General features: G+C 40.0%; 1 protein-coding gene across 1 annotated transcript in view; it reads left to right on the forward strand.

Moving 5' to 3' along the window:
* DCDC2 (doublecortin domain containing 2) overlaps positions 1-24,298 on the forward strand; it is a 197,889-nt gene that overhangs the window by 58,448 nt on the left and 115,143 nt on the right. The window contains exons 5-7 of the mRNA XM_032247628.1: positions 10,264-10,410; positions 12,409-12,463; positions 23,783-23,945. Coding sequence (XP_032103519.1) covers positions 10,264-10,410; positions 12,409-12,463; positions 23,783-23,945 — 365 coding nt within the window. The remainder of the gene's footprint in view (positions 1-10,263; positions 10,411-12,408; positions 12,464-23,782; positions 23,946-24,298) is intronic.

Genomic DNA, 24,298 nt, shown 5'->3' on the forward strand with positions numbered 1-24,298 from the left:
AAAAAAAAAAAAAAAAAAAAAAAAAAAAAAAAAGAGGAGCCATAGAAATAATAATTTAGTGGAGTTATATAAATGTAAGAAATCAAAAGCATTTTTCTCAGGTTCTGAAATTTAAGATTAAAATCATAGCTTTAAATTGTGAAGCCTATGAAATTATCCCCTGATGGAGGCTGACATTTATTTTCCCTCAGGTAGGAGGGTTACAAATAACATATACATGTGCACAACATATTGTAAGTATGCATGTGTATATACTGCTTTGGTGGAGTACGTTCTTTCAAGTTTTTGTGTTTTTATCCACACACATGATAAAATAGTTCTCAAATGATTGAATATTATTTCTTTCAGGTAAATGTGTATACAGATTAATGTTTGTATATTTACATATATTATTATCTACAGTCTCATAGCCATTGAGATTTTAAATATAATGAGGTGTTTTAATTGAAAGGACTACTTGACATGTGGCAAACATTTCAAATATGGTATAAATAAAAAGTATTTCTCCCACCTCAGGCACGCCCAGTCCCTCTCTCTAGTACTTTTCAGCATTATCCCAGAAATATTGTATGCATATGCAAGCAAATACATTTTTAATTTTTTATTGTTTTGTTTATTTATTATTTTTTTGAGACAGGGTCTCATTGTGTCACCCAGTCTGGAGTGCAGTGGTGTGATCTCAGCTCACAGCAGCCTCGATTGCCCAGACTTACGTGATCCTCTCACCTCAGCCTCGCAAGTAGCATGCACCACTGCGCCTAGCTTTTTTTTGTTTTTGTAGAGATGAGATTTCACCACGTTTCCCAAGCTGGTCTTGAACTCCTGGGGTCAAGCAATCTGCCCGCCTTGGCCTCCCAAAGTTCTGGGATTACAGGCGTGAGCCACTGTGCTTGGCCCAGTTTTTAAAAACATAAATGGAAATACATATATACATATGAATAAATAAATACATGTATACAGACACCCCCTTGATTTTTTCCTACAATAATAAATCTTAGAGATTATTCTTAGCAGCACAGATACCTCTATTTTATTATTTTTAATGACTACAAAGTATTGTTTGTTTATTTTTATTTATTTATGTTTTAGAGATGGAGTTTTGCTCTTGTTGCCCAGGCCGGAGTGCAGTGATGTGATCCTGGCTCACTACAACCTCCACCTCCGGGTTTAATGATTCTCCTGCCTCAGCCTCCCAAATAGCTGGGATTACAGGCGCCTGCCACCATGCCCGTGTAATTTTTAAACTCTTTTTTTTTTTTTTTTTAGTAGAGATGGGATTTCCCCATGTTGGCCAGGCTGGTTTTGAACTCCTGACCTCAAGTGATCCACCCACCTTGGCCTCCCAAAGTGTTAGGATTATTGGTGTGTGCCAGTGTGCCCTACCCAAAGTATTTTGTTTTAACACAAAGTATTCCAAATTCTAATTTTTTTATTAAAAAATTTTTAGTTGGGCAACGTCTCATTCTATAAAATAGAATGAGTGTTTCCAATCTAATTTATTTGATCAGTTACATTTTTTTCATAATTTCATTTTTTATTTTAGATTCTGGGAATGTATGGGCAGGTTTGTTACATGGGTATATTGCATGATGCTGAGGTTTTGGGTATAGATCTCGTCACCCAGGTAGTAAGCATAGTATCCAATAAGTAGTTTTTCAATCCACACCACTCTATTTCCCTCCCCTCTCTAGCAGTCAGCAGTGTCTACTGTTGCTGTCTTTGTGTCCATCTGTACCCAATATTTAAGCTCCCACTTACAGTGAGAATATGTAGTATTTGGTTTTCTGTTCCTGCATTAATTCACTCAGGATTATGACCTCCAGCTGCATCCATGTTGCTGCAAAGAACAGGATTTTGTTGTTTTTTTTTTTTTTATGGCTGCATGGTATTCCATGGTGTATAGGTACCACATTTTCTTTACCCAGTCCACCATTGATGGGCATCTAGACTGATTCCACATGTTTGCCATCGTGAATAGCACTGCAGTGAACATACCAGTGCATGCTTCTTTTTGATAGAATGATTTATTTTCTTTTGGGTTGGATGGATATTTAGGTCATTGCTAATTTGTTGCTATTACATGCATATGTCTTTTTGTATAAGCAAAGTTTATCAGGATATAATAGTCTAGAAGTTGAATTGTTGAATTAAGTTTCAAATGTCCTTAAAATTTTGATAGATACTGCCAGTTGTCTTCCAAAGATTTTATCCTAATTTATATTTTCACCAGAAGTCTATGAGCAGGCCTATTTGTCACAGTTGCTATCTAGTAAAACTAACATTTAGTCTTTTCACTCATATTGAGTAAAAATAGCATTTCACTGTTTTTTGATTTTTATTTATTTAATATACAGTAACATCTATTGACTTTTTTTTTAAGTTCTTTTTTTTATTGTACTTTAGATTCTGGGGTACATGTGCAGATCATGTCAGATTGTTGCATAGGTACATTCACGGCAAGGTGGTTTGTTGCCACCATCCCCCCATCACCTATAGCTGACATTTCTCCCCACGTTATCCCTCCCCCACCCTCCTTCTCACTATCCCTCCCATAACCCCCACAACGGACCCCAGCGTGTGATGCTCCCCTCTTTGTGTCCAAGTGTTCTCATTGTTCAATACCTGCCTATGAGTGAGAACATGTGGTGTTTGATTTTTCTCTTCTTGTGTTAGTTTGCTAAGAATGATGATTTCCACCTTCATCCATGTCCCTGCAAAGGACACAAACTCCTTCTTTGGTGTCAGGCACTATTCTCAGTGCTTTACATTTTTGACTTAATTAACTCAGCAACGCTATGATGTAAGTAGTGCTTCCATTGTCTTTTAATAGACATGAGATGTGAGACACGTAGTGGGAAATGATTTGCCCAGGGTTATGGTGATGCTGAGTAGCAGGGCTGGGATTCAAGCCTAGTAGGCATTCTGGCTCCAGAGCCTGTGTTCTTAATGACCAAGGTACTCTGTAAATAATGCTGCATGTTTATATCCATTGTGTCTGAAGTGTCTGTCATGGCCTTTGCACATTTATCTTATTGATTTATAGGCACTCTCCAGGGGTCCCCAACCCCCAGGCCATGGACTGGTACTGTTCCATGGCCTGTTAGGAACCAACTGCCCAGCAGGAGGTGAGCAGCAGGAGCCATCGTTGCCTGAGATCCACCCACTGCCAGATCAGCAGCAGCATCAGATTTTCATAGGAGCGCAAAGCCTATTGTGAACTGTGCATGCGAGGTATCTAGGTTGTGTGCTCCTTATGAGAATCTAATTCCTGATGATCTGAGGTGTAACACTTTCATTTCATAACCATTTCGTCCCCCATTCCGTCCGTGGAGAAACTATCTTCCACAAAGCCAGTTCCTGGTGCCAGAAAGGTTGGGGACCACTGCCATAGACATATTGGGGAAATTGACCTTTTCTGATGTGAGCTTTAAGTACACTTCCAGTTTGCATTTTATTTATATTTCTTTTTTCTTTCTTTCTTTTTTTTTTTTGAGACAAAGTCTCGCTCTGTCACCAGGCTGGAGTGCAGCGGTGCAGTCTCAGCTCACTGCAAATCTCCACCTCCTGGGCTCAAGCAATTCTCCTGCCTCAGCCTCCTGAGTAGCTGGGACTACAGGCACACACCACTGTGCCCAGCTAATTTTTGTGTTTTTAGTATAGATGGGTTTTCACTATGTTGGCCAGGATGGTCTTGATCTCTTGACCTCGTGATCTGCCCACCTCAGCCCAAAGTGCTGGGATTACAGGTGTGAGCCACCTTGCCCAGCCTACATTTCTTTTTTTATGCAAATATCTTAAATTTTAATGCAATCTAATTTTCAATCTTTTTTTATAATTACTACGTTTTACAACTTGCTTAGATCTTCCTTACTCCAAGATTATAGGAATATTCTACTATGTTTTCTCCTTATATTTTAAAATTTTATTTAAACCTTTGATTTTGCTGGATTTTATTTTGGTATCAGAAGTGAAGGCAGATCTCAATAATTATTTTTTTTTCACATATAGTTTTGACCTTTGATGTATACATAAATGAAACCTACACAATAAGTAATATAAAGCACACAAAGATATCTACAAGTAATTTCACGGCCAGATATACCTATTCATGCATATATTAACATGAAAAAATTTACACATAGAAATAAAATATATTCAAGTAAAAATATAGACAGGAAAATGTAGTTATGTTGCTCAAACACTTGAATGCTTAGAGAAACTTCTTTTTTTGTTTAAAGTTGTATTTTAGGTTCACGGGAACTTGTGCAGGTTAGTTACATAGGTAAAACTTGTATCACAGATGTTTGTTGTACAGATTATTTTGTCACTCAAGTACTAAGCCTAGTACCCAATAGTTATTTTTACTGTTCCTCTCTCTTCTCCCATCCTCTACCCTGAAGCAGGTCGCAATGCCTCTTGTTCCTCTCTTTGTGTGCATGTGTTCTCATCATTTATCTTCTCATTGTAAGTGAGAACATGTGGTATTAGGTTTTCTGTTCCTGTGTTAGTTTGTGAAGGATGCTGTCCTCCGGCTCCTTCCATGTTCCTGCAGAAGATGTGACATCACTCTTTTTTATAGCTGCATAGTATTCCACGGTATATATGTACCACTTTTTCTTTATCCAGTCTATCATTGATAGACATTTAGTTTGATTCTTTGTCTTCACTATTGTGAATAGTGCTGCAGTGAACATATGTGTGCATGGATCTTTATGGTAGAATGATTTATATTCTTTTGGGCATATACCAAAAGAATATAAATGGTAGTTCTGTTTTTAGCTCTTTGAGGAATTGCCACACTGCTTTCCACAATGACTGAACTAATTTACACTCTCACCAATAGTGTATAAGCATTCCCTTTTGTCTTCAACCATACCAGCATCTGCTATTTTTTGACTTTTTAATAATAACCATTCTGACTGGTGTGAGATGGTGTCTCATTGTGGTTTGCATTTCTCTAATGATCAGCTTTTTTTTCATCTGCTTGTTGGTTGCATGTATGTCTTCTTTTGAAAAGTATCTGTTCATGTCCTTTGCCCACTTTTTAATGTGGTTGTTTTCTTCTTGTAAGCTCATTTAAGTTTCTTGTGAATGCTGGATATTAGACCTTTGTCAGATACATAATTTACAAAAATTCTCTCCCATTCTGTAGTTTATCTGTTTACTCTATTGACAGTTTCTTTTGATGTGCAGAAGCTCTTAAGTTTAATTAGATCTCAATTGTAAATTTTTGATTTTGTTTTGATTGCTTTTGGTATCTTTGTCACAAAATTTTTGCCAGTTCCTACACCCAGAATGGTATTGCCTAGGTTGTTTTCCAGAGCTTTTATAGTTTTGGGTTTTACATTTAAGTCTTCAATCCATCTTGAGTTGATTTTTGTATATGGTATAAGGAAGGAGTTCAATTTTAATCTTCTGTATCTGGCTAGCCAGTTATCCCAGCACCATTTATTGAATAGATTCCCTGTTGCTTGTTTTTGTTAGTTTTGTTGAAGACAGATTAAAGTAGGTGTACTATTTTATTTCTGGGCTCTCTATTCTGTTCCATTGGTCTACATATCTGTTTTTGTCCCAGTACCATGCTGTTTTAGTTACTGAATCCCTGTAGTATAGTTTGAAGTTGGGTAAAGGGATGGCTCCAGGTTTGTTCTTTTTGCTTAGGATTATGTTGTCTATTTAGGCTTTTTTGGTTCCATTTAAATTTTAAATAGTTTTTTCTAGTTCTGTGAAGAATGTTATTGGTAGTTTGAATCTGGAAATTACTTTGGGCAATAAGGCCATTTTCATGATATTGATTCTTTCTATCCATGAGCATGGGCTGTTTTTCTGTTTGTGTCATCTGCGATTTCTTTAAGCAGTGTTTTGTAGTTCTCATTGTAGAGATCCTTTACCTGCCTGGTTAGCTGTAGTCTTAGATATTTATTTTTTTTTTGTGCCAAGTATGAATGAGAATGTGCTTCTGATTTGATTCTTGGCTCGAATGTTGTTAGAGTATACGAATGCTACTGATCTTTGTACACTGATTTTGCATCCTGAAACTTTGCTGAAGTTATTTATCAGCTGATGGAGCTTTTGGGCCAAGACTGTGAGGTTTTCTAGATACAGAATCATGTCATATGCAAACGTGAATAGTTTGGCCTTCCTCTCTTCCTATTTGGATGCTCTTTATTTCTTTATTTTGCCTGACTTCCTAGGGAAGGGCTTCCAATGCTATGCTGAATAGGAGTGGTGAGAGAGGACATCCCTCTCTTCTGCTGGTTTTCAAGGGAAATGCTCCCAGTTTTTGTCCATTTAGTGTGATGTTGGCTGTGGATTTCTCCTAGATGGCTCTTAGTATTTTGAAGTTTGTTCCTCTGATACCTAGTTTATTGAGAGTTTTTAATCTGAAGGATGTTGGATTTTATTGCAAGCCTTTTCTACATCTATTGAGAAAATCATATGGTTTTTGTCTTAAGTTCTGCTTATGTGGTGAATCACATTTATTGATTTGCGTATGTTGAGCCGACATTGCATCCCACGGATAAAGTCTACTTGATCATGGTGGATTACCTTTTCAATGTGCTGCTGAATTTGGGTTGTGAGTATTTTGTTGAGGACTTTCGTATTGAAGTTCATCAAGGACAACAAACTTGGCCTGAAGTTTTCTTTTTTGTTGTATCTCTGCCAGGTTTGGTATCAGAATGATGCTGGACACACAGAATATGTTGGAGAGGAGTCCCTCCTCCTCAATTTTTCGGAGTAGTTTCACTAGAAATGGTACTACTTCTTTGTACATCTGGTAGAATTTGGCCATGAAACTGTCTGGTCCTAGGCTCTTTTTGATTGATAGGCTATTCATTACTGATTCAATTTCAAAGTTCATTACTGGTCTGTTCAGGGAATAAATTTCTTCCTGGTTCAGTCTTGGGAGGGTGTATGTGTCCAGAAATTTATCCATCCCTTTTAGGTTTTCTAGTGTGTGCACAGCGGTTGCAGTTTCTGATGGTTATTTTTATTTCTGTAGGGTCAGTGGTAACATCCCCTTTGTCATTACTAATTTGTTCATTTGGATCTTCTCTCTTTTCTCCTTTATTAGTTCAGCTACTGGCCTACCTATCTTATTAATTTTTTTTTGCAAAACCAACTCCTGGATTCGTTGATCTTTTGAATAGTTTTTCCTGTCTCAGTCTCCTTAAGTTCAGCTCTGATTTTGGTTATTTCTTGTCTTCAGCTAGCTTTGGAGTTGGTTTGCTCTTGCTTCTTTAGTTCTTTTAGTTGTGATACTAGGTTGTTCATTTGCGATCTTTCTAACTTTTTTTTTTTGGAGACAGGGTCTTGCTCTGTTGCCTAGGCTAGAGTGTAGTGGCATGATCTTGGCTTACTGCAGCCTCAACTTCCTGGCTTAAAGCAGTCCTCCCACCTCAGCCAAGTAGCTGGGGCTACAGGAGTGTACCATCATATTTTGCTAACTTTTTTGTATTTTTTGTAGAGATAGGATTTCACCATGTTGCCCAGGTTGGTCTGGAACTCAGCTCAGGCAATCTGCCTGCCTCAGCCTCCCAAGTACTGGGATTACAGGCATGAGCCACCACACTCAGCCAACTTTTTGATGTGGGCATTTAGTGCTATGAATTTTCCTCTTAACACAGCTTTAGCTGTGTCCCAGAGATTCTGGTGTGTTGTGTTTTTGTTCTCAGTTTCAAATAAATTCTTGATTTCTTCCTTAATTTTATTATGTATCCAAAAGTAATTCAGAAGCAAGTTGTTTAATTTCCATGCAATTGCATGGTTTTGGGCAGTTTTTAAAGTCTTGATTTCTATTTTTATTGTGCTGCAAGCTGAGAGTGTGTTTGGTATGATTTCAGTTCTTTTGCCTTTGCTGAGGATTGTTTTATGTTTGGCTTTGTGGTTGATTTTAGAGTATGTGCCATGTGGCCGTAAGAAGAATATATATATTCTGTTGTTTTGGGATGGAGAGTTCTATAGAGGTCTGTCACATCCATTTGGTCCAAGGTTGAGTTCAGGTCCTGAGTATCTTTGCTAATTTTCCACCTTTGTGATCTGTCTAATACTATCAGTGGAGTTTTGAAGTTTCCCACTATTGCTGTGTGGGAGTAGATTTCTAAGAACTTGCTTTATGAATCTGGGTGCTCCTGTGTTGGGTGTGTATATATTTAGGATACGTGAAATGTAATTATTAATGTAATGGCAGATATGAGAGATTTGGTTGCTGCTCTCTTGGGACATGACCACTTTTCTTTAACATTAAGAAATCTTATGGTTGGCCCCTCCCTATGCATTAGTATATTCGTATATAAAAAGCATTCCATACACATTTATTGAACTTGCTTCTTATGTTTCTTGTGTTTATAGCAAAAGAAGAAAGTAAATAAACAATAGTTACTTAAAAGAAGGCTAAAATTATGAATTAGGATTTATTCAGTGCTGGGCCAGGTGTGGTGGCTTATACCTATAATCCCAGCACCCTGGGAGGCCAAGACAGGAGGATCAGCTGAGCTGAGCTTGGGAGTTCGAGACCAGCCTGGGGCAACATAGCAAGACCTTGTCTGTATTAACAAAAATAATTTATTCACTATATTTTACCTACCTGCAGAGGAAACAAGTCAAATCTTGGCTGTTTCCAGAGTCCACAGCTATGCTGCCTTTTAATTTCCAGCTATAAAATTACTGCTGATTCAGGTATAACTATTTTGAAGAAAAGTGGAAAAAGAATGCTTGGGTCTAGGCCATTGGTTCTCAACCAGGCATGATTTTGCCCCTTGGGAGCATGTGGCAGTGCCTGGAACCGTTTTTGGTAGTCTCAACTGGGTAGGGGGTGGCCACTACTACCAAGGGTGCTGCTAATAAACATCTTACAATGTACAGGGCTGCCTGCTCACCTCTCCAGCAAAGAATTATCTGGTCCAAAATGTCAATAATGTCACTATTCAGAAACCTGGGCCAAGTGTTTTGTTTTTGTTTTTTTTTGAGATAGGGACTCACTATATTGCCTAGGCTGATCTTGAACTCCTGGGCTCAAGTGATCCTCTGGCCTCAGCCTCCCAAGTAGCTGGAACTATAGGCATGGGCCACTTTGTCCAGCCTAGGTTAAGGCAGAAAAGACAGAATTCTGCGTTAAGTGTTGATATTTAGACTTGTTAGGAGTAGAGGTAAAATGTGATAAAGAAACATACTTTATCATCCGTATACTAACTAAAACCACAAATACATTTCAGGAATGCGGATGGCTATTTTCATTGTATTTGATGGTTCTGTATGATATGGTCATTAACACGATCAGTAACCAAGGTGAGAGGTCAGTGGGTTTTTTTTTTTTTTTTTTTTTTTTTTTTTGCTTCTGTAAATGACATTTGATATTATTGTGTAATATAGGAAGACGGAAATCTTTTTGATGATATTGAAATTCTTCCATTTATAAATAGCTTTTACTTGTAATCTTCAAAAATACGCACTGTCTTTCTGGTTTAGTTTTCTAATAATTATTTTCCTGTTCTTTAAAATTCTGTGGACATTTAAAATCATCTGGTAAAATTATCACTGTTCTTTTAATAAGTAACATATCATAGTTCATAGCAGCAGTTTTACAGTAAAGGAAGGTTGTTGTGAAACTGCTAGATTCTGGGAAGATATAATGTTCACTTTTTTTTGCTTAGAAGAGATGGCAAAGAAGAAAGGCTCACGAATGCTATGCAGTTCTGCATCATTAACCCTGGCAATGGCTTCTTTTCCCTCCTGCCCTCTCACCCCATTGCTTCTGACCCAGTTCTCTGTGTGTTTGCATGTAACACTTTGGTTGAGAGCTGTTCTTACACATAATGCAGTCAGAAGCTTGCCAGCCTAATGAATATGCTAAGAAAATTAAAAGTATTAACAAAATATAAATAGAAGAATCAGTGTTCAATGGAAAAAGAGCTTTATTTAAAGTGCTATGATCTGTACAAGTTAATTTTTCTCCTCTAAAATTTTAATATGGCAGCGATAGGGATCCTTATGCTAGATCATCGCGCTCATTGGGATGAAACTGTGTATAGCAAGGTGGTCATTGTATCTGCATTATGACATTAGCATTGAGTGGAAACTAATAACTTTGAGGTATCTATAATGCAATAATGAGAATAGTAAAAAATGAGCTCAATTAAGTACAGAGTGTTTTTATTTACTTTGTAATTTTAATTTTTTTGGCATCCAGAATACTTTGGAATCTTTAGCAGTTCTTTAAATATTTGTTAAAATTCTAATTGTTGGTGTTCATATTTTTGACAGGCTTTACACTTTAGAAGGAAAACTTGTTGAGAGTGGAGCAGAATTGGAGAATGGGCAGTTTTATGTGGCTGTCGGCAGAGATAAGTTTAAGAAACTTCCTTACAGTGAGTTACTTTTTGATAAGTCAACGATGAGAAGGCCTTATGGGTAAGTCTCAATTCTAGTTATTCACTGCTCATGCTTTAGTTATCACTTGAAATAGCATTGGGTCTTTTGCTGACCACTATTATATTTTAATATTTTATGTAACTGATAATCTTATTTATCACTTAGAATGGAAAGCACATATGATATACATTGATCTTTGTTTTTATTGCCATGGTGGGAGACAGAGTTATTGCACAAAAATATAATTTCGGGGAATTTATGAAAGACTACATAGTATTTTTTTTTAGAATGCATGAAATTTATAGTCAATTCAAACATTTTTTCTTTTGAAGAAGGTACAGGGCAATGAGCTTCTCTACAGCACACATGATTACAAGTTTTTGTGTTGTTTTTTTGAGGTGGCGTTTCAGTCTTGTTGCACAGGCTGGAGTGCAGTGGTGTAATCTGGGCTCACCACAACCTTGGCCTCCAAGGTTCAAGCAATTCTCCTTTCTCAGCCTCCCTAGTAGCTGGGATTACAGGCGTGTAGCACCACTTCTGGCTGATTTTGTATTTTTAGTACAGACGGGGTTTCTCCATGTTGTTCAGGTTGGTCTCGAACTCCCGACCTCAGGTGATCCACCCGCCTTGGCCTCCCAAAGTGCTGGGATTATAGGTGCAAGCCACCACCCCTGGTGTTTTTGTCTTAATAGTTGCTAGACCAAATCACTTTTCAGTTGGTTTGGCTAGAAACATCCCAGAGCGTTAAAAAACCCCTATTATTTTATACTTTTAATAATTTTTTATAATTTTAATAATAACTGTAAAATATAAAAACAGTGTGATCCCACTTATACAAATAGAGAGGATGGGTGTACAGTTAATGCATTTAAGATTTTAAGGATTATACGTCTAATTACAATGTACTATACACAGTTTTCCTCCATCAAATGTGAAAGATGCTTTATTTCAGCCAAGGAGATATGCTGCAGAGTCACTCAGGGAGAGCTCTGGGCCCTGCCGCTGGACCCCTCGGCTTGCTCATGGTGCACAGGGATCCATCTCTGTTGCTTTTCCCAGAGATCCTGTGACCCTCTTGCCATTGCAAACCCATTTTTTTTGTGGTTTTCATCTACAGAGATAGAGCAGAATGTTACCAATGTGTTTTCCATTAATTCACAATTTGTATAACTTGGTGGAGAAGCTGGCCAAGAGCTTCTAAATAAGTAATAGATGACATGGAATTTCAGAGGCGTGTTTGAACTATGCAAGAGCACATGGTTTTCTAGCACTTTTGAATTATTTACCAGCTGACTTATTGCTAACCAACCTTGCCCATCCATGAAATTAAATCCTTTAACCATCTTTGCTGAGCAACCCTAGGTTAACTGCTGTGAACAACAGTGTGTAGTTGATGGTGATAAGAAAACTGTAACTCACGTTTGCCCTTCTCACACAATTAGTAAGAATTATTTTTATATATGTGTCCTTCTGTTTTTGGAGAGATTCAGTTGGGTTTTCAACATGGGTCTTTTCCTAATAACACAGATATCAACAAAGCAACTTATAGTCTAAAAGAATTTTTAATTTTTTGGTGAGGACAACTGGTTTAAAAACTACCTGAATGCAAATGGCAGTGTTTTACCTCTACTCTTTTATCAGAGGTAGACATAGTAGACATCAGAGAAACAAAGGAAATTTGTTTTTAACTCAGTCTGGAAAAATCATCACTCACATTTCGAAATGATTTTTTGAAATGCAAATAGAACACTTTGGGATCTGGATAAAAATGCTATACCAATTTCAGGTGATACTAAAGCTTATTTTTAAACTGATTAAAATAGTATACAAGGAAACATTAAAAATCTTTTGGGGTGGAATTTGGAAATTTTGTGATCTTTGTGAAATTGGGGAAGTATATGTTAAAGTGTAGGATACCTTTTGTGAAGCACAGATAGCAGCAAACAGTTGACTTCCAGGTTGAGATGATAATTATCTTGTATTGTACATTATTTGTAAATAACATCCAGATTTCTAAATTGCAATTTGTTTCCACAGTCAGAAAGCTGCTTCACTGCCTCCTATTGTAGGATCCAGAAAGTCTAAAGGGAGTGTAAGTATCAGATGCTTCTCTCATTAATGTCCTGTACTTTTATGATACAAAGACACTGTCCTTTGGGTTTCAATTAAGTTCTAAGAGATAAAACTTAGCCGCTTTGTGGCGTATAAACAGTTATGTGAAACAGCACTAGAACTTTACTGTTACAACTATCCTAAACAGAGCTAACATTTTTAGAATATGTATTTTAACATTTGTCCTTGTGTATACACCTGACATAATTTATATTGTGCTGAAAATCTTGGCAGTGATACGTGAAACTGTAAGAACTATTGTAGTAGTTCACATCAATGATCATCTAGTCTTGGTTTCTATCTTTAACGAAGGCTATAAGGGAAGTTTTGGTGAGAAAAGGGGTAATCCTCATTTATATTGCTTGAAAAGATTGAGAATTGTTCCGAGTATTTAGTTTGCCATCCAAATTTTTTCCGTTTATCATTTATTCATCGTTTGTTAGTTCTGCAAACATTTATTAATTACCTACTCTGTGGGAGCAGTGAGAGCTTTCAGTAGGTCATTTCCTGATGTACTTGTATTTCCAGTCTGTGCTCCACGATGGGGGTGAGCTCCATGTCAGGCCGGAGCGTTGCCTTGGTAGTTCTTCCTGACTGATGCTTCTCTTTGTTTTCTTTTGGTTGAATTGCCTGACAAGTTGTGATCAGAACTGATTTGACATCCCCTGCCCCACACCTTGAATCAGCTAAGCAACATTCTTCATTTGGTATTCTGTAAAGTAAATGATTTCTAGGAAACGATATCTCCTGATGATTTAGATCCCTCCTTTTTTTTTTGTTATATCATGTGCAATTCTTGAAAGAAAGAAAAATAATTTTGTGTTTATGAGTAGTGCTGAACTCAGCACAGCAGATAGTTATTAAGAACTCATTAGCTGAGACTGTTGTACTATTTATGACAAAAATAAAATAAAAATCAACAAAGCTCTTGCCCTCAGGCAACCTACCCTCTACTTGAAATAAAGAAGATAGCTTAAAAAGGTAAGAAGCTAATGTGAAACACCAAATATGTAGAGATTGGTGACCATGAGAGGGAGGGAAGGAATGAATGGACCATGGCAGCAGTTCACAGAGGAAGTTGAATTTGAGCTCTGCCTTTGAAACTGTTTAAAATTCAGAAAAGGGTAGCTGAGGGGAGAGGGCCTTCAGGTCCAAGGAAGGGTGACAGGATTGGAGCGGACGGGGACATGTGAAGAAGCAGTCACGCTGGCTGACACTTACTGGGCACTTGACAGCTCAACGCTAGGCCATGCTCTTTACAGGAGTGATTTATTTAACCTCACTCCACAAGGCAGGCATCTTTGTCATCGGTGTTTAAGAAGGAAATGAGAAAAGGAAGTTCTCAGGGGAGAAGCGACATGTCCAAAAGCTCCCATTGAAGGCAGAGGTTGCAGTCAGCTGAGATCCGCCACTGCACTCCAGCCTGGGCAACAGAGTGAAACCCTGTCTCAAAAAAATGAAACAAAATAACATAATATAAAATACAAACAAAGGCTCCTATTGAGCAAATAGCAAGGGAGGAATTGCATCCACACAGCCGGCCCAGAGCTCCTGCTCCCGAGCCCCAGGTCAGTGAGTCCCTTAGGCTGACTGGATCAGATGGTCCTTTTTGGTGTGGGGGCTTCTGTGCCTGACGTGGTAGGTGGTGGCAGTTATTATGTGGCCTTGAACAAAAGAATGAAAAGTCTAGTCTTTATCCTTCTGAGAGATGAGAATTTTAATCTGAGTCCATTTGGGGAACATCAGATCTTATACATGGAGAAAGACTTCACATGGTGAGAAGCCATAGATAAGTTGACGTTGTGAGGCAGTGGCAGCTGTCTTGGTGTCAGGGGATAAGAGTCTAGACGGGGGAGGTGGCAGAGGCAGCAGGAAGTGATGATTGTTCAGGAAGAAACCAAGGAACAAAGGATTTGTGTGATGACTGGATAACAAGGGGTTAACGGAGAGGAATGGAGAGGTTGGGGCCACAGGTAACTGAGGTTTTTAAGCTTGGAATTTGAGAAAATGTTAGTACTGTGGCCAAGAAGAGGGCAGTCAGAGCAAATACTAACCTATGTAATTTCAAACATGTTGATTTGGAAGTATTATCAGGAAACGTAGTTGAAAGTGTGTGGCAAGCAGTTGTAAATGGCAGAGCCGAGGCCTGACAGGGACCTCAGGACTGAAGTTTTAGACTTTTTTTTTTTTTTTTTGAGACAGATGTCACTGTGTCACCCAGGGTGGTGTGCAGTGGCATCATCGTGGTTTATTGTAGCCTTGATCTCCAAGGCTCAAGTGATCCCCTCACCTCAGTCTCCCGAGTAGCTGGGACTCCAGGCATGCGTCCCCGTAATTTTTGTGTTTTTTGTAGAGACAAAGTTTCATCTTGTTGTCCAGCCTGTTCTCACAGTCCTGGGCTCAAGAGATCAGCCTGCCTTGGCCTCCCAAAGTGTTAGGATTCCACGTGCGAGCCACTGCACCTGGCCTGAGTCGCAGATTTGACCAGCCGTGGAATGGTCCTCATTGAAGACGAGACATGGCGTCACTGTGGTGCTTCATCACCCAGCACGGCTTGCACAGGGCACATCTCACTGGTGCTGCCAAGTGAGAGAATGGAAGAGGGAGCCCGGAGGAAGACAGTGCAGTGAGAACCGCAGAGGGCCCAGGCTTGAGGCAGCCTAACTTTGCAGGTGTGGGGTGAAAGAGGAGTGAGAAGAATATTTCGGTTGTTGAAAGATATATCATAGCTAATATAAAGCTAAATAAAACCCATGAATTTAGGGATTGGCAATTGTATTTTGCTTTTTTGTTTGTTTGTTTTTCTTTAGGACTCTGTGGCAGAATCCCTTCTGTGTCCTGTATAGGTAATAGCTTGTTAATTCTTACACTACAGCTGGAGGAATGATGGTTAAACAGAGACCCATTGTAATTGAATAACTGACCCCAAGTCACAGGGAAAGTCGATGTCAGGACAGAAATCATGGCTCAACTCATTGCACTCACAGTGACTGAACTTTGGAATTATATATTGGCTATTCTGAAATTTGAAAAACTAAAATTTTCATTAAAAATGGATAAAGCATTTCTTTAAAATGCATGTGTAGGTACATACATGCAATTGTATTTCTTGCTCATTTGGAAGTTTATTAGGCTGTATGCTGTGGATACTGTGACCCATCAAGGGCATCACATCAGTTCATCTGATGATTGAATTTTCCACATGTATGGCACGATAGTAAGCCCCAGGGATACAGCAATGAACACAAAGATTGGATGCTCTCTCTGAGACTCATGGTCCACTCAAGGAGACAAAGGTGAAAAAACGATTCCATAAATCAACAGATACTTACGAAGTATGATAGAAATGAAAGTGCAGAGTCATATGAGAGACGAAAAAAAGGAAAACACGACAGGTGTGTGAGGAGGAAGTGATGTTAAACGAAGACTCAGAGTCATAATGTATATTTACACCCCACAGAAAGCAAAGACAAAGTTGTCAAATGTAGTTTCACGCTATGACTTAGAAAAATAATATGGTAGCATAGTTTGTCCCTCTTTCTAAAGTGTGCCCGTAGCACTGTGTATTCATGTACCCCATCCGTCATCCGTTCCAAACACATTCACTGAGCACCTACTCGGTGCCAGGAACTGCTATAGTTACTGAGCCTATAGTGGTAGATAGACAAGGACTTGGACTTCATGGTGCTTTAATTCTAGTGTGTGTGTGCATGCGTGCGTGTGTGTATGTGTGTGTTTAGGGGGGTTTGGATGGGAAGGATGGGAGAACTAGTAAACAAATGTACAAATAGGGATTCCATCTTTGGCTCCCCTTCCACCATTCTTGTGGAAGCTTTCGCTCTCTCCAGGATTTCCCCCTCTGGAGTCCCCTTCCACTCAGTGTGGAAGTTGCTTTCCTCGCCAGGATTCCATACTTGGGTTCCCTTCCACAGTCCTCATGGAAGCTTTCTCTCTCTCATCCTTCTCTCTGGCTAAATAAATCATTTTCTGCAAAAAAAACAAAAACAAAAACAAACAAAAAAACAAAAAACAACAACAAACACACACACACACACACACACAAATATACAAATAATTTCACATGGTGATAAGTGCTGTGAGAAAAAGAAAATGTGGCGGGGCATTGATTTCTATAAAATTGTCTAAAACTGAGACCTTAGTGATATAACAGAGCCAGCTGTGCAGGGATGAGGCAGGGGAAGAAGAGCATCCAAGGCAGAGGAAACAAAGTCACACAGGCCCTTGCTAAACAGCCTGGCACATGAGGAGGGCAGAAAGAAGGCCAGGGTGCTTGGAGCTGAAATTGGACAGGCAGGCAGGGCGCAATCAGGCAAGCATGCAAGGAATTTGGATTTTATTTCTCGATGGGGTGTCATTTGAGGGTTATAGGAAGGGAATGATATAATTTGCATCACATTTCTAAGTGCTTATTCTGGCTATGGTATGCATAGGGAAGTGGGTCAGGGCAAGAATAGAAGCAGAAGGCAGTGGGACAGCTGGAGCACAGGTATGGGATACAGGTGAGTTTGATAGGTGGCGGCAGTGGGCAAACATCTATTATAACTCCTCGTTGAGCATATTGTCATTGATGAATTCATTGATCCAACACAATTTATTGAGTTCATATGATGTCCTGGGCACTGTTCTGGTGCTTCTGGGTCCAGAGATTCTAAAATACTAAATGCACGGAGGTTACATTCCAGCAACAAATGCACAATACATGTGATATCCACTAGGGGTAAGCATGAATAAAAATACATGAAGACATGGGAAGAGGAAGTGAAAGAGTGTGCTATTTCAGCTGGGTGGTTGGAAAGGCCTCTTTCAGGAGGTTACGTTTGAGTAGAGGAGAATAACCCTTGGCATGGTGCCCAGTGCCTGCTAGGCTCTCACTAACTCAGCTTAGGCAGTGTGTGAATGTTTGGCTTCGAGCCACACAGAACTTCCTATGCCAGTAAATCCAAAGTCACACACTCGATTTTTAAAAGGATTAATTTACTCCTTTCCTATAATGAATTGGTTCCCTGGAGAATGCATGCATTTAATAGATCATTAGCTGCCTGGCACTGAGAGGAGGGGCATGAGTGAAGGGGGCTGCATGGGGCAAGCTTAGCTTCCAGCTTTAGGAACCACTGCAAAATCAATGGGGAAAGCATCTCAACCCGTGATGCAAATCAAAGGAGACACAGAACCAGAGTTTGAGAAATTTATTTTTCCCAGGTGGCTTTTTAGGAATTGCTCTTTTGCATATAGAAGGGAGTGTGGATGAGGGACTGATAGAACTGAGAGAGAGAAAGGAGCTGCCACGGACTATGCAGGGACCCCTGCTGGTGCAAGATTGAGTTGGTCAGCAAGACAGGAAGTCATTCCTTATACAGACACAGTGCTGAAAGTCACAGAAATTAGCATGTTGAGAAAAATTTCAAGTTGTGATTCTAGCCTTAAAAACAAAAGGAAGATGTAAGTAAATTATCTGAAATTCCCTGAGCTTGAAAAATAAACCCATCTGCAGAAGGCTGCTTACCAGTGACAAGGTGACACCATGTAGAATCGCAGTGCCCTCTATTGGAAAAGATGAAAAACCGGAAAAGTATTTGAAAGTTAAAGCCAATGACTAGGTGATGTTTTGTCGTCCTTATTACCATTCGGCTTATACATCTTATGGCCAGTAGTTTACAGGATCAAATATTATGATTTCTAAGGTTTTGATAAAAAATTCATTATTATCCAAGTATCACAATGTCACTGTGAAGCAAGTTATAAACATATTAAATTCCTCATACCCCAAAAACTTTATTTTGCCATGGGGGAAACTGAGGCTGGTGTAGGTGAAAGGGCTTCTTACTCCTGTCATCAGCAGCTATGCAGATGAGAGAAATGTTAGGTGGAGTCACCATCTAGTCCCCGCCCCCTACCCCCCCAACCCCCGGCTCATAATATCTCTGGGTGCACCCCTGAAATACACACATTGTGAAGGCTGCTCACTGAGGCAAACCTCTCACAAAATTATTTTAAATTTGATGTTTTATGGTCTATATATTTTTGGCACATTTTCATGGGACTAGAAATGAGTTTAATATGCTAATGAAAAAAACCTGAGTTGGTTGGATCTTGTTGGAAAGAGCCTAGGGAACTATTTAAAGAATATCCCGATCTTGGGCAGGTGTGGTGGCTCACACCTGTAATCCCAGCACTTTGGGAGGCCAAGGCGGGAGGATCATTTGAGGTGAGGAGTTCGAGAACAGCCTGGCCAATGTAGTGAAAGCCCGTCCCTACTAAAAGTACAAAAAGTAGCCGGGCATGGTGGCAGGTGTCTGTAATCCCAGCTACTCGGCTGAGACACGGGAATTGCTTGAACTCGGGAGGCAGAGGTTGCAGTGAGCTGATATTGCCCTACTGCACTCTAGCCTGGGTGACAGAGTAAGAGTCTCAAGAAAACAAAACAAATAGAATAAATCCCAATGTCGGTAGAGTGAGGGGTGAACGGAGGCTGTTTTTGGCTCTTTGTTTGTGTGGCCCAGAGGTTTGGTGTTCCTCTCGAATATACTGATGTGCGTGTGTGACTGAGGGCAGGACAGTGGTTGGGTATCTCATGGGGTCTAGTTTATAGGCCACCCTGTAAAATTAGGCTGCTTCTTGATTTCTTCCACTTTCAGATAAAGCCATAATTTGTTACTTCTGGGATGGCTGTTTTAGGGAACCATGCTATATAATAGAAGGTTTCAGTGCTTTCAGCATTAGAAAGCTTCAAGGCAGTAGAAAAATCAGACCCTGAAAAAGTTAATTTATTTATCCATAAAATGGTGAAAATAATACTTCTCTGTATGGTAAGTATTCGTGTTAATGTGTATGTAGTACCTAAGAGACACTCAGTGATACTGTTTTATTTACTGGCATAGGCGTATGAGATAGCAAAACTCCTCTGTCTCTTATGCCCTGCAAATAGCAACGACTATCTATGTATTTGAGTTACAAGTCACATGTGGAAGTCTTACAGAAAATAAAAATAACCTCCTTCTCTCCCTTTGTCCTTTTCCCTCTCTAGCTATATATAATTTACGTAATTGTATAATACAAACATATGAATTATGTGTATATAATTTATATATATAATGTATTTATTTTCACATTATTAACACTGTAGATGAATCAACTTTTTTCTCTTCTCCCCCCTCACCCTCTTTTTTTTTTTTTTAAAAAAAAGAAAAACATTTAGCTGGGTGCAGTGACACACGCTTGTGATCCCAGCTATTGAGGAGGCTGGTGTGGGAAGATCGCTTGAGTCCAGGAGTTTGAGGCCAGCCCCGGAAGCCTAACCAGAGCCTGTCTAAAACAAACAAACAAAACAACCCAGAAAAGAAAAGCGTTTCAATGATTTAACATTTTCTAATTAGAAAAAAATTCTTTCCTGTCTCCAAGTTTGGTTTACTTTTTATTCACAAAGTGCCTGGAGATTAGTTATTAATTAATAATTGAATGTACGAGTAAGTGTCAACTACCAAATATGTGCATTATGTAGTTATTTGAATTAGCCTTTCTTAGTGCTCCAAAGTGACCCCTTTTCAAGTGTCTTTATCAGAAATTTGATAAATCAGAACGTTTCCGTCTTTTCATAATCAAGAGAAATGACTTAGAATGACACGCACTCCAGACTGGGGCTTCTGCGTCTCTCATGTGGTACCCCTTTGCGAGTAATGCTTACCCCAGAGAGTTGCAGAAAATGAGCCTGCTGGGTGCCAGGCTTTCTCATTCATTAGGTTCCACTCCAGTCCCTTCAAGTTCAACAGCATCTCAGAACATTCTAGTAGGCTTGCTAACTGCTTGTGAAAGGTTGATCCTCTCATCTAAAGCTTTTAAAATTTTTAAATCAGCAAGGTGCAGTGGCTCACATCTGTAAATCCCAGCAATTTGGGACGCCAAGGAGGGCGGATCACCTGAGGTCAGGAGTTCAAGACAAGCCTGGTCAACATGGTGAAACCCCATCTCTACTAAAAATACAAAAAAATTAGCTGGGTATGGTGGCACACACCTGTAATCCTAGCTACTCGGGAGGCCAAGATAGGAGAATTGCTTGAACCTGGGAAGCAAAGGTTGCAGTGAGCTGAGAGTGTGCCACTGCACTCCAGCCTGGATGAGAGAGCAAGACTCTATCTCAAAAATCAATCAATCAATCAATCAATCTTGGGATGAAAGGCTGTATTGAGGGTAAAAGGGACTATGATACTTGGCTGATGGTTTTGGAACCTCTACTATAATTGTGTATCTGTTTCCTCTGCCAGACAGTTTATGGCTGAGTTTAAGATTCTCAAGAAAGAATCCTTGAAAAAAGAAAAAAGTAACTCTGGTTGCAGTTACTGTAATAATTAAATGGAAACTGTATGTTTAAATTGCTGTTAGAATAGGAAATTAAATTACACAAAAAGTGTTATAGATTTGGACAAGTTTTCATAATGGTGATAAACCTATGCATAATTCATTTACTTGTAGGCTATGACAAAATAGCATGAATAACTTCATTTGTAGGACTGTGAATTTTTCTGTTCCTAATTGGGTGATGGCTAAAACCATTTAAATGCTTCCGGATGAGTGAATATATAAATGTTTAAAATGAACAGTTATAATAGTTTTCTAGGCAGATTTGTTTAATATTACTACATTTACTTTCAGACACAAGTATAGTACAGATATTGCATAAAGATTACACTCAATATGGTATGAGCTTGATATGATTTTTTTTTTTTTTTTTTTTTTTTTTTTGAGGCAGAGTTTCACTCGTTACCCATGCTGGAGTGCAATGGCGTGATCTCGGCTCACCGCAACCTCCACCTCCTGGGTTCAGGCAATTCTCCTGCCTCAACCTCCTGAATAGCTGGGATTACAGGCACGCGCCACCATGCCCAGCTAATGTTTTGTATTTTTAGTAGAGACGGGGTTTCACCATGTTGACCAGGATGGTCTCGATCTCTTGACCTTGTGATCCACCCGCCTCGGCCTCCCAAAGTGCTGGGATTACAGGCGTGAGCCACTGCACCCGGCGAGCTTGATATGATTTTTAAGAAAAAGATTAACCCTCTGCTCTTGAAGAAAGCATTCTGATACTTATAAACAAACATTATACATCAGGCACTGAACTAGTCACTTGATAAGCCTTCTCATTATGTCCTCATGCGAGACCTAAAGGCAAGTACATTACCTGCACTCAAATAATGAGGAAACCGAGGCTTACAGAAATTAAGAGTTAGTTAGCCCATGGTCCCTTGCGTTCAGTGGCAGAGCAGTAGCTCTGAGCCACGTATTTGGGGTTTCTCAAACTTGCATTCTTTCCACTACCTGCAGCCTCCTTCACACCATATACTCTCAGGTATGTTTAGCACCTGAGCATCGGAGAGCCAGGGCTGCCTTAGTAAGAGGAAGTTTATTTATCTTTATCTTTTCTTTTGGTTAGAGATAGGGTCTCATTCTGTTGCCCAGGCTGGAGTACAGTGATGTGATCACAGCTCACTGCAGTCTCAGACTCTTGGGCTCAAGTGGTCCTCCTGTATCTGTTGAGATTCACTCGGGGTGGCTGGCAAAATATTAGGCAAATGTTGGGGAAAGCTATAGATTACAGTCTCACACCTTTTGGAAGGCCGAAAGGTTTTCTTGGGACAGGTTGAAGGAAGCCAGTTCATTAAGTTAGCATAGGAAAAAGATAGGGACGATAAGAGGTTTTCCCAGTTGTCTGTTTACCCCCCATTCCTTTGTCCTGATTCTAGTTTGTTTGCTCATGTAAACTTTGTGCTGATGGTCCTCTGAGTGGGAGGTCAAAGGGGGGCAATTACCCGTTAATGGTCTTTATTCTGGGCCCTCCCAGAACCAAAAGTTTTTATCATTCATAAAACCACTCTTTTAACTGTGTGAATTATCCACAAGCATGTTGACTTAGAACCTCTTTTATGAAATTTACACTGAAAAAATGTGAGAATCCAGAGGGAGTCTTGGTCCGTTAGCTGCATTCCCCCTCTGACAGTAGCCGACCACCATCCCTAGTCCACTTGAATCACTGTAGTGGGTGTTAGAGTGCATTTATGCATCTATCATTGAGTCAGGGGCTGTAGGACAGGCCTCCACAGGTGGTGACCCTGATGTGACTGAGGTCACATGTGTCAGCCTCTTGAGTAGTTGGGGCTGCAGGCATGCACCACCACACCAGGCTACTTTTTAATTTCAGAGGTGGGTGGGGTGGTGCTACGTTGCTTAGGCTGGCCTCAAACTCCTGACTCGAGTGATCCTGCCACCACTGCCTCTGAGGTAGCTGGGACTACCGTGCCTGGCAAGAGGGAGTTTCTTGGTGTAGCAGTGGCTAAGCTAAGTATCAGCACAGCTGTTCCTTGCAGTAGCCTCCACAGTAGTGGCTGCCATGTGGCTCCCCAGGAGCTGTACCGGGCCAGTGATGAGAGCCACTGAAACTCAACCTCACTCATGTGTAGGAGCCCACTTTGGGCAGCCACAGGGTCTTTATTGTGAGGGGCGCATGGGGACCAGAGATAACCATGGAAGGTGTGATCACCCTGGCTGCCTCCTTATAGGAGTAGGGGCCCATTAGCTGCGCAGCTCCCTCGGGAGCAAGTGGGTACATGTGGTCCTGAGCCCCTTGAGTCTGTGTGTTGCTCTGGATTTGCAATTCTTGGAGACCATGGTGGTCACGAGCACACTCATTAACACGAGAATATCTGCAAGCACAGTGTACAGCTGCTTGTCGTAGGATGACGTTCGTATACCCATAGTGACAATTTGTTAAGAAAGTAATTGTAGATTAATCGATCACTCTGGGAGCAGTCACCATGTCTCATCCAGCAGAGACTGGGTGATTCTGCAGAAGGTGTAGGAGTGGGAGGATCGTTAAGGCAGTGGATTTGCAGGGGTTTTGGAGGCAGCTGCTCTGCCCCTGACTGGCTACAGAACCTCACCCAAGATTTATCCTCTAAACTCCACTCACTCTTCTACACAGTGGCGTGGTAACAGTGGCGTCTGTCTCACAGGGCTAGTGTGAGGACTGGGCAAATACCGTTTTATAGGGTACCAGGTACGTATCAAAAACGCGGTGATGGTTAGCTATTGTTTTTATCCTCTGTCCTCTCCTCGACCCTGCTGCCTCTGGGAAGATACATTTGGAGTGACAGTATGAAGAGGGGCGGTTGCAGGACTGGGACAGTGCAGGCCCCCGCCCTGCTTAGCAACAGTTAACGACGTGTATTTCCTAGGAATCTTTTTGAGAGTTCAGTAGCTAATAATAAGGGAGTACTATTTTGCCATTTAGGGAAATGATCGCCAATCTAAGTCAACAGTTGGATCCAGTGACAACTCATCTCCTCAGCCCCTGAAGAGGAAAGGGAAAAAAGAAGTTGTAAATTCAGAAAAACTGACAAAAGTGAAACAAAATGTAAAGTTAGAGAATTCACAAGAAACCATTCCAAACAGTGGTAAGTGTGTTATTATTATGTTAAGGCTGTGATCCAATTTTAATTCTTAAATAGATCCATTTGTTTCCCTGGGCCCCCAGAAGATATTCCTCATTGTCATACATGAGAGTTTTCAAAGAAAATTGTATTTGTGTCTGAGAGATGCTGTTGTTTTTATGCTTAGTTTTTTTTAAAATTATACTTTAAGTTCTGGGGTACTTGCGCAGATCATGCAGGATTGTTACATAGCTATACACGTGCCATGGTGGCTTGCTGCCTCCATCTCCCCATCACCTACATTAGGTATTTCTCCTACTGTTATCCCTCCCCAATCTCCCCACGCGCTGCTATCCCTCCCCTAGACCTCCAACTCC

This window comes from Sapajus apella, unplaced genomic scaffold (genome assembly GCF_009761245.1).
Source record: "Sapajus apella isolate SASKATOON/1434 unplaced genomic scaffold, GSC_monkey_1.0 scaffold63, whole genome shotgun sequence".
In the NCBI taxonomy this organism is placed as follows: domain Eukaryota; kingdom Metazoa; phylum Chordata; class Mammalia; order Primates; family Cebidae; genus Sapajus; species Sapajus apella.